At 34.9% G+C, this 9,855-nt stretch overlaps 2 protein-coding genes across 19 annotated transcripts; both read right to left on the bottom strand.

Annotated features, from left to right (window-relative positions):
- Positions 1-339: 339 nt before the first annotated feature.
- On the bottom strand, positions 340-6,310 carry LOC109606410 (osmotic avoidance abnormal protein 3). 18 transcript variants are annotated; one of them, XM_049968845.1, is made up of 11 exons: positions 6,200-6,310; positions 3,707-3,800; positions 3,494-3,643; positions 3,149-3,443; positions 2,720-3,090; positions 1,803-2,665; positions 1,650-1,750; positions 1,502-1,569; positions 875-998; positions 692-823; positions 340-645 (listed from the first exon to the last, which is right to left on the bottom strand). In XM_049968845.1, the coding sequence occupies exons 2-11, from the start codon at positions 3,776-3,778 to the stop codon at positions 530-532; spliced, it is 2,292 nt and encodes a 763-aa protein (XP_049824802.1). In that variant the 5' UTR covers positions 3,779-3,800; positions 6,200-6,310; the 3' UTR covers positions 340-529. The 18 variants fall into 18 exon arrangements, 8 of the variants coding, with proteins under 8 accessions (XP_049824802.1, XP_049824806.1, XP_019878529.2 ...); XM_049968849.1 differs by having other exon boundaries at positions 340-608; XM_020022970.2 differs by having other exon boundaries at positions 692-805.
- Positions 6,311-6,734: 424 nt separating this feature from the next.
- Positions 6,735-8,637, bottom strand: LOC109597830 (prostatic acid phosphatase-like). The gene is made up of 5 exons (XM_020013607.2): positions 8,544-8,637; positions 8,342-8,497; positions 7,832-7,897; positions 7,678-7,776; positions 6,735-7,628 (listed from the first exon to the last, which is right to left on the bottom strand). Exons 2-5 carry the CDS (start codon positions 8,474-8,476, stop codon positions 6,753-6,755), a joined length of 1,176 nt encoding a protein of 391 aa, XP_019869166.2. The 5' UTR covers positions 8,477-8,497; positions 8,544-8,637; the 3' UTR covers positions 6,735-6,752.
- Positions 8,638-9,855: the final 1,218 nt, after the last annotated feature.

The raw sequence follows: 9,855 nt of genomic DNA, 5'->3' as shown, positions 1-9,855 counted from the left end.
TGTGATTCGGTTTAGTGTGTTAGTGTGGTGACTTTTGTTTTTAATTAATGTTGTGTGCAGTATTATGTAATAACTGGATACAAAGAAATATTTTCAAGTCTTAACAAGTAAGTAACAGTTGTGGTGGTTGGGTGGGAAGCTCAACAACATCACAGCTGTTTTGCCCTTTTTATAAGTTATAAATAATATATTTTTTAGTGTTATTAATGAGTGTGGTGGTTGGATGGTGAGTTTAGTGATGTTAAAGCTGTATTCCTCCTTTTTATATATATTTTCTATACTTACATTTATCTTTTAAGATGTTTTTAGAATTTTTATATATAATTAAACACTAGTTACACCTTTTAATGCCTTTATTGCGCAGAAAAATACGTATTAAAATATCAAATTCAGAGAATATCACACTGTTGGTCTCATCTGATAACAATTACAATCTATTAAAATTCATCAGTTATAAATTATATCAATTTCTCAACGTCTCATATATAAAAAAATTCTTCAGTATCACAAAATACAACAACAAATCTCACTATAGAAACTCGAGCTTGTTCAGCTTCCCCAGTCGGGGACGGGTCGCAATGTTTGGCAGAGCTTCCAGTCGAAAAGGTCTACGGTAGTTCGTGTCCGGGTTTATCGAAGAAGTACCTACGACAAATTATTAACACCATTAACAAATTATCCAGTCACGTACCATTCAACCAAAGATTGTTGAGGCCTGAGTAGCTGTTGTTCAGGTTTTTGGAAGTGCCGGGCGGTGTCAGGACTTGCGTCAAGTTTTCGGTGCTCCTGTTCCTTTTGGCGTAATCTGAAAACGCGTTTGCCCCTATTAAAACAACATATACGGGACTGTTTGTTTATGGTCAATTTTTCGTACCCCGCCACTTGTTGAAGACGGTCGAGGCGTTGATTTTGGACGATTGGTTGAGGAGTTCGTTGGCACGTTTGGTGGTGGGTTGAAAGTAGTTCTCGATCAGATCATTGTTGGGTTCGGTCGATTTCTACAAGCTCAAGTCGAATTTCATTAAAAAATCGTTATTTTTTACCGGTGTGGTGCTTTAAATGAACATTGATAAAGAAGCTAAAGGCAACTAAATTGTTGTTTGGGGTGTTTTAGGTCGTTTTTTACCTCTTGAACTACGACCGTTCTACTCGAAGGTGTCCGGTTGTGGTTTTGTCCTTTTTTACGTAAGCAGCGTGCGAAAAATGATGTATTGAAGTAAAAGGCACGGAATTATTGATCACCATTCGGTTTGTCGTTAGTTTTTCTATAATTGACGTTAATTTCATTCAAAACTACGGATGATACCATCTCGAATGTGACTTTGAAATGCTGTAACTTCTATAATAAGTTATTACCAATTAATTAAATTATAAAGATGCATTATTTACTATCCTATAATAAAGTACAAAGATATGTTTTGAAATTTTTCATAAAAATGACATTTAGAAGCAGCGTGCAAAAAACCATCTATTAACATAAAAACAGGAAATGTTCAATCACCTTTCCTTCCTCATCGAAAGAGTCGTACTGTAAACGACCTGGTGCTGTCTGAATATCTAGTACTCTACCTAGGATATTTTTAAAAATCACGTTATTTTTTCTTTGGGGGGTACAATTAGATGTGAGTAATAGAACTCAAATTTTATACCTGGTGGTGGTAGTTTAGTTCTTGGAAAAATCACATCTGGTAACTTGTACTTCTGCGAGTCATCCAACCAAATTGCTTGTTCCTTTATTGCTTCTAAATCACTAAAAAAATATTAATAAAAACAAGCAGTTGATATAATTTAAGACACTTCACCTATAGTTGCAGTCTTTTTTCAAAGTACCAGAAAGTTTTTCAGAAATTTGCGATAGCAACTTCAGATTTTTTTCCTGCTTCCTGATCGTCTCCAAATAATCCTGTCGTTCCGCCTCAAACTCCCCCTGAATGTCGCCGATTTCCTTCTCCAACAGCTTGACTTTGTGCCGATACCTCCTCAACGCCTCAGTTTTGAGGTTCAGCTCCTGACTGATGTCCTTGTACTGATTCTGGAGCAGCTCCCTGTCCTCGTTCTGGTCGATTTTGGCCAGCAGGTGGGCAATCACGCTCGCCCTCTTCTCCGCCTCCTGTTTCTTGCGTTTCCTCCGCTCCGACAGTTCCTTGTCGCCAGCCTTTTCCCCTCCAATCATCGCCGCCTTCAACACCTCGATCCTCTTCACGATTTCCTCCTGCGAACACGCCTTGCTGGCCTTCTCTTCGTTCAGCTGTTGGATGTTCCTCTCGTACTCCTCGCGTATGTTCTCGATTTGCTTTAACACGTTCTCTTTTTCAGTTTTTTCAGTCTCGTGCAGGCTCTTCAGCTTCCTCATCTCCTCCTGGTATTCTTTTAACAGCTGGTCACGCTTTTCATCCAGCTTTTCTTCAACCGGCTCATTGGTTAGGTCTTCGATTTCCAGATAGTTTTGAGGCTTTTGGTCGCCCAAAAGGCTTTTTAGTCGTTCTATTTCTTCCTGGTATTGCCTCAGGATTGTGTCCTTTGGGTCTTCGTTCACTTTAGGTTTGTTGCTTATGTTTTTCGCCCTGTTGGCGTAACGTAAGGTCGACAGGGTTTCTATGTAGTCCCTGTCTGAGGGGCTGATGCAGGCTATCATCAACGTTTTCGTGTTGCCCCCCAGGGAATCCTAAAAATACAACAAATATAGTTTAAAATTTAAATTTTGTAATGTGTAGTTAACCTGTAACAGTCTGGTGAGCTTGGAGTCCCGATATGGAATATGTTTGGCCTTTCCATCGACTAAGGCTGAAATAACGTTGCCCAAAGCACTCAGACTTAAATTAATCTTAGTCGCCTCCTTCAGTCTTTCGCCTGTCGCCCCAGTTTTAGTTTGTCTTTCGCTTCCAGCCAAGTCAACTAGGTTTAATTTACCCTTGCGGATGCTTTCGTTGTTGTTGACGTTGGAGAGTTGTTCTATGCTAATGGTGAATATACTATGGGACCTTGAACTGTTTTGGTTCATCAGTGTGGCCCCTATCATGCGATTTTTTGACCCCATGTTTAGGAAGTTCTCACATTCACTTGCGTTGTGAACGGGGTGAGACGTCAAACCTAAAATTTAATCAACATTTTAGATCTAATAAAATAATTTGAACTAAGCTTGACGTACCAGGAACAGTTACTCCTTCGTTGGGGGTTTCTTTGAGGTTTAAGGAGTTGGAATTCGTAATTTTCTCACTTGGTTGCAGCAAATCCCTGATCTGCTCATTGTAGATTTCCAAATAGCTGACCAAAGCCAAGTATTTGACGCCTGTAGTGACGGCGATTGCTTCGAAAATGTGGTCGAACGTTCGTGAAATCACCCCTTTCTGACTGCCGTTCTTTAAGCCTTCCATGGTGAAGGATTTGCCGCAGCCAGTTTGACCATACACGAAAATAGTTGCGTTGTAACCCTCCAAAACACTCTAAAACAATTCGGTTAATATTTAATTGACGGGGATGAATATTTAAGTACTTCTATTAGGGGGTAACAAATGTCGTTGTAGATGTTCTCGGTGCTCGAGTCTTGGTCGTAGGTCGAGTCGAAGGTGAACGTCTTGGGGAACGATGGTCCTTCGTTTGGGTCCCACGTTTCCACCACGCAATCGTTCATGCGCACCACGCACTAAAATTCACGAAGACAAATCAATACTGTTCAATATTCATTAAAGTAATTAGGGCTGAATACTTTGCAATTGAGCTCCTGTTCCTTTTTGTTCATGGGCCGACATCTCACAATCACTCGCACGTTTTCTGCCATGTTTGCGGTTCGTTTAAGTCATCTGAAACCTTTCTGTTGGGGTGAAATGTAAATAAAATGGTAATAATGGCATTTCACACATACAAAGCATGAAAAAATGGAACGACTGTTTAATTGTAAAATCAATACGTGCATAATTGCATTGAAAACAAATGTCAAAAGCACGCAATGTGTTTTTATTTTGTTACATACAAGTGGAATTTACTTTAAAAATGCCGCAATTGTAATAGTTTCCTTTAATATAATTATTCAACGTCAGATTTTACGTATTTTCTTTGTACCATCGATTAGTAACTGTTGAATTAGACTTAAAAAGGTTGTTTCAGGTTTAAAAGATGTTTTATTTCTAAAAGTATGAAAGTCGCAATGAAAATAACTTGTTTCTAAGGCTTTTAACTAAAACAACTAGAAACACATTTTAATAATTAAAAAAAAGTATTGAGTTTAACTAATAAATAATTTTTTTGACTATTACTATTGAATAATATTTATTATCCATTGGATTTGGTTTCATTAGGCCTTTTTAGAGATGTTTTATTTCTAAAAATATGAAAGCCACAGTGAAAATAATTTGTTTTTAAGGCTTTCATCCAAAACTACTAGAAAGACATTTCAAAAATTAAAAAAAGCATTGAATTTAACTAATAAATGGTTATTTTGACTATTACATTGAATAATATTTATTATCCATTGGATTTGGTTTCATTAGGCCTTTTTAGAGATGTTTTATTTCTAAAAATATGAAAGCCACAGTGAAAATAATTTGTTTTTAAGGCTTTCATCCAAAACTACTAGAAAGACATTTCAAAAATTAAAAAAAGCATTGAATTTAACTAATAAATGGTTATTTTGACTATTACATTGAATAATATTTATTATCCATTGGATTTGGTTTCATTAGGCCTTTTTAGAGATGTTTTATTTCTAAAAATATGAAAGCCACAGTGAAAATAATTTGTTTTTAAGGCTTTCAACCAAAACAACTAGAAAGACATTTCAAAAATTAAAAAAAGAATTAAATTTAACTAATAAATAGTTTTTTTGACTATTACTATTAAATAATATTTATTATCCATTGGATTTGGTTTAATAAGGCCTTCTTAATGATGTCTTACTTCTAAAAATATGAAAGCCAAAATGAAAATAACTTGTTTAACTAAAAAGACATTTCAACAAATAAAAAGAAGCATTCAATTTAGCTAATAAATAATTTTTTGTTTATTACTATAAGGCCTTCTTAGAGATGTCTTCTTTCTAAAAATATGAAAGCCAAAATGAAAATGAAAACTTGTTTTTAAGGCTTTCAACCAAAACAACTAGGAAGACATTTCAAAAATTGAATTTAACTAATAAATTGTTTTTTTGACTATTACTAATGAATAATATTTATTATCCATTGGATTTGGTTTAATATAAAGCCCTTAAAAATATTAAAACTTGATTATCTACAAAATTATACAAACTATAATGAAAATAACTTAATTTTTATACTTTCAACTAGAAAGGTTCTGAAAAAATCACACAATTTGTTGATAAATAATTACAGATTATTAACAACTGTAAAATAAATATTAAAAGCACGCAACGTGTCACAGACAAATAGAAATAAAATTAAAAGGACAATAATGGCAAATATATTATTAATATAATGACATACGATCAGAGTTTATTATTTTCTTTGAACCATCGATTAGTAACACATGTGAAAAAAGCCTAAAATAGCATATAAAAACTGAGTCAAGGTTTGTAGTTTGTGAGCAATTATATACCGGACACGGATTATTAGTTTCGGCTTGAATTATTGATTCGACCGATAAATATGAACTTGACATCCTAATTGGTCACCACTGGTAACATCATTTACTACAAATAACTCCTTCGAAGAAACCCACAAACACGTGACGTATTTACGTTATTAATAATGTGTTTGGACAATTGTTTTTCTTTCCAGTTTTATCAAGTTTAATTTGTTAACCGAACCCATTAGTTTATTACCCTTCGATTCCAGACGGTTTTCCAGCAATTTTCGTTTGGTAAATGTGCAACTTCATGACCCAAATAATTTTCCTAACAAGCAGGTCACGTGAAAAATGAATCTGTTTTTAACGAATTAGTTTAAAAATCAATCGGATTGAGTCACGTCACAAAAATACATACCAAAATCAATTTGCCAAGTTCTTACTGGAATTATTTATGACCGCAAACTGACTAGTTCTGTTAGTTCCAAGTACGTGACCATAAAATCTAAGATAACATCAGAGTAATATTTTTTTCCTAGCACGAAACTTTCTGACTCCCTCAATGTCAAGGAAAGCTATAAAAAAAACCACAGGCGAAAGAAAAAAGTGCAATACAAACAGTTTTTTGTGACCCAAAACATTAACCAACCCAAAAGTGACTGGAACAATCTGATTTCGTTACCTTTTAAAACGTATACGTTGCAGCTTCGTGCGAAAGAACATGACAATGCGGCGTCGCGACGCAAACTGACCACTTGACCTAAGCCAAACGCTCGACCTGCGTGGTTACTGCCTTAAGGAGCGTTCGCGTGTCCGAATTAATTATTAATCAGTTCGATTAACGTATTATTCGTTTTGATACAAGTACATTCGCACCGTGTTTAATTATGATCTAAGGAAGGTTTTATTAAAACGCCTTGTTTGAATAATGAAACATTGTTTCCAAGCTCAATATTTGTTAAATATTAACTTAAAGTTACTTTTTTAGTCATAACTATTAAGCTGAATATTTTAATTTTAATTATTACTTAGTTGTGTTCATATAAATTAGTAAAAGAAAATAAAAAACTCTAATATGCTTCTTATAAATCATATAAACCCAAAGTGGAAGTAACTAATAGGAAGAAAATAGTGTAGAAGGCTGCATTACCTACGTTACTATGACTACTGTTCGATAGATGGCAGTGCGGACGCAAGTTTAAATAACGTAACAATAAAATGTTTGAAACTTTTTATTAAATACCGAAACAATCTAGTTCCCATTTTTCTTTGCTGACAATAACATCTTTGAAGGCTTCCTTGAAGGCTCCAACGGAACATTGTTGCCCACAATTTTCTACGTTAATCGGAATAAGTTCGTCAACTCTCCTGTAAAAGAATTTGAAAACATCCTCCCCATCGATTTTCCACAACTCCACAATAACTGTAGTTGCAAATTCTGGACAGAAACGTTTCATTCTTGGTTCCAGGGTGAACAGTAAATTGGCGACGTTAGTGTCGTGTGCTGAATACATGTAAATTTTCTTACTTGGATCGGAGAGCTTTTCCACGAACTCGTTCAACAGCAAACCAGTGCTAAATTTGGACAGTTCTTTAGTCCAAGTCGATAGGCTAAATGTGACTGCGGATAAATCTTGTATTATGCCCGGGTAAATCCCCTGCGTCCAACTGGGAAGGGTCAAATTCCTGGTTGATTCAATGTAGAGTATGTCGTTGATCCCGGACAGTTGTAAGAAGCTCACTATGAGCTCCCCGGTGCTGTTCCCGACGAACTCGAGCAGCTCCTTGTTCTCCTCGTTGTACCTGTTGATTTCGTCGCTGAGTGCCAGCTGGGCAACCAGCCAGTCGTAGCGCGGGCACGTGTAGGGGGCGCCGCCCAACAAACCCCCGTCCACGTGTATTGGGATGGGTTGCCACAGTAAGTCGGGGTTCCAGATTTGGACGCCCTGGGGCGGGTACAACCCTGCCAGGTTTGAACTGGCTGACATCAGGCAACGGTCCATGTCGTCGGAGACTATGTATATTTCTTTGGTTGTGTAGTTTTGGGAGAGGAAATTGGAGTAGCGGCTCCTAAGCCACTTACCCAAGTTGTATTGACGTTGTTTTCCAGCCTTAAAATATATTTATCATGAACTGCATTCTTAGGAATCAAAAACATACATTTGTCAATTGACCAGCTTCAACTTCATCATACAAAATGTCGTTGTAAGGGTCATTGGGATAAGTCAGCATGGGTGTTCTGTCTCCGTGTCTGTAAAGCTAAATTTTACAACATAATTTAATAGTTATAATACTTGTTTAATTTGTAACTCACCAGGGCGACTGAAATTAGTTCTTCCTCGCATTTTGCAAATGTAAAAACTGACAGCAAGAGAACACACTGTAGCAAAACGTTCATTTTAATAATATAACTGTGAAGTGTCCTCGCCTGTTTTTTAACTGTGGTTTTTATCGCTAAATTTGTGATTAATCAGAGATAAACGCAAAATGTTAATAGATATATTTATCTATTAATAGTATATACACAGTTTTAATGTAATTACTTCAAACATCACACTCTAAACAGTTGTTAACTAGTTAAAAATTCAAGTACGTTGTTAATTAAATTAAGTGTTTCAACCTTAATGGTACTCTAATCTAATTTTAGGGAATACGATTTAAATAATTCAATAACAGTGGGATTATAAATATTCATTAAGCATTTTTATTGTTTATAATCACTTGGGACTTCTTTGTGCCGATATCAAAGTATAAACTGAGTATGCTTGTTTTAAAAACTACAAAAGAAACTCACTCATCAATCAAACTAAAGTATTTGACTCACCACCAAGTAAAATTCGGTGTTTAATAAGGTGAACTTTCCCAGAGTCATCACCACTGGTCTCCTCAAAGCCATCATGAAATAAACTAGTTTCTTCCTCAATATTACTGGGTAATCTACCCAATTCAAATCGTACATCAGGATTAAAAAGCTCTGAAACTGTTCGGAGATGTATTTAAAGTTTTTAATGTAAGTTTAGTCATACTTCATCAGTTATTAGTTGGCTGAAAAACGACTGTAAAAATGGTTCGAAAGTGCAAATTGTTAATATTGCTATACAATATAAAATCTCATTAACGTTATCAGTCTAAAATCAAGTTAGTTAATTAAATATCTCATGATTGATGAAGTGTTAATATTACTAGTTGAAGTGCATAGATTAAAGTGCAAATCACTATGATAATAACAACAAATTGTAACATTAAAGCGTTGTTAAAAAAGCACTCCAACATTTTAGTAGCTTTAAAAACGTGTTGTATTTCCTCAATACATTTTATCAGTCTGATTTCTGTAATTAACAGTCGTGAATCTTTTCTAAAAGCTTTTATGTCTGACTCAATGTTTCTGATGGCTGTTTTAATTATGCTCAGTTGTGAATGAATCTGAAGCATGCAGTTCAAGCCCAAAACGTCCAACACTGTAAACAATAACTAGTCAAATCGTTTAACTATTAATTAATTTCAACTTACTTAGTAGCCAACCGATGTTGTTAACGTACATGAAAATCTGATAAATTGTGCCCAACAAATAGTTGCCATCTGAAATTGATACGTCGAAAGGGAAATAGGTTTGAAATGGGTACTTTTTATAGGTAGAATTTTTGTTTTTCCACTCGTTAAACTCAGTGTATGTCTCCAGGTTTCTACAGTACGAGATTGAGAGTACAAAAATTAAAAAAGAATAAAACCCCAACGTTAAAATGGCGCAAATAGTGTTGGTTTGGGCTGTTTTAGTATTTCTCAGCTTGTCTATTTTGTTGCTGGAATATTATTTAATTAATTTAGATGCGGGGCAGTATTTTAATCATGTACCAGATGTTGTTCTTGTGATATTTGTTCAGGTCCAAGTTTTGTAGATGTTTTACACTGACGTTTATCCCATACTTTCGAATAATGTTTTCGCTGATGTGTAATTTGTTGATGTTAAACACAGAAAAATTAAATGATTTTCTGTTAATTATACTGATGAAGGTTTCAAATTTGTTGTGGACGTGAAACAACCAAAAGTAAATGCGGATCGTACTAATTATGTGTAAACTTGTTATAGCAACATTTAAAATTGCTTCCTTGTAATCCGTTTTGAACATTTTTATTAAACTTATAAAATCAACGACCAGGAGGTAAAATGTGCACGTTATTATCGTCGGGGTCCAAAAAATCCAATAGAGACGTTTGTGTCTAGAGTTTGTTGGAGAAAAAATGCCTAAAATCACAAATAAAATATTATTGTCTAAATAAATTTGAATTTACCTTGAAGAATTAATATTTTCCTGTGAAATTTAAAATAGTCTTTTGGTA

This window comes from Aethina tumida, chromosome 6 (genome assembly GCF_024364675.1).
Source record: "Aethina tumida isolate Nest 87 chromosome 6, icAetTumi1.1, whole genome shotgun sequence".
Lineage (NCBI taxonomy): Eukaryota > Metazoa > Arthropoda > Insecta > Coleoptera > Nitidulidae > Aethina > Aethina tumida.
This window is presented reverse-complemented; position numbering and strand designations above follow the sequence as displayed.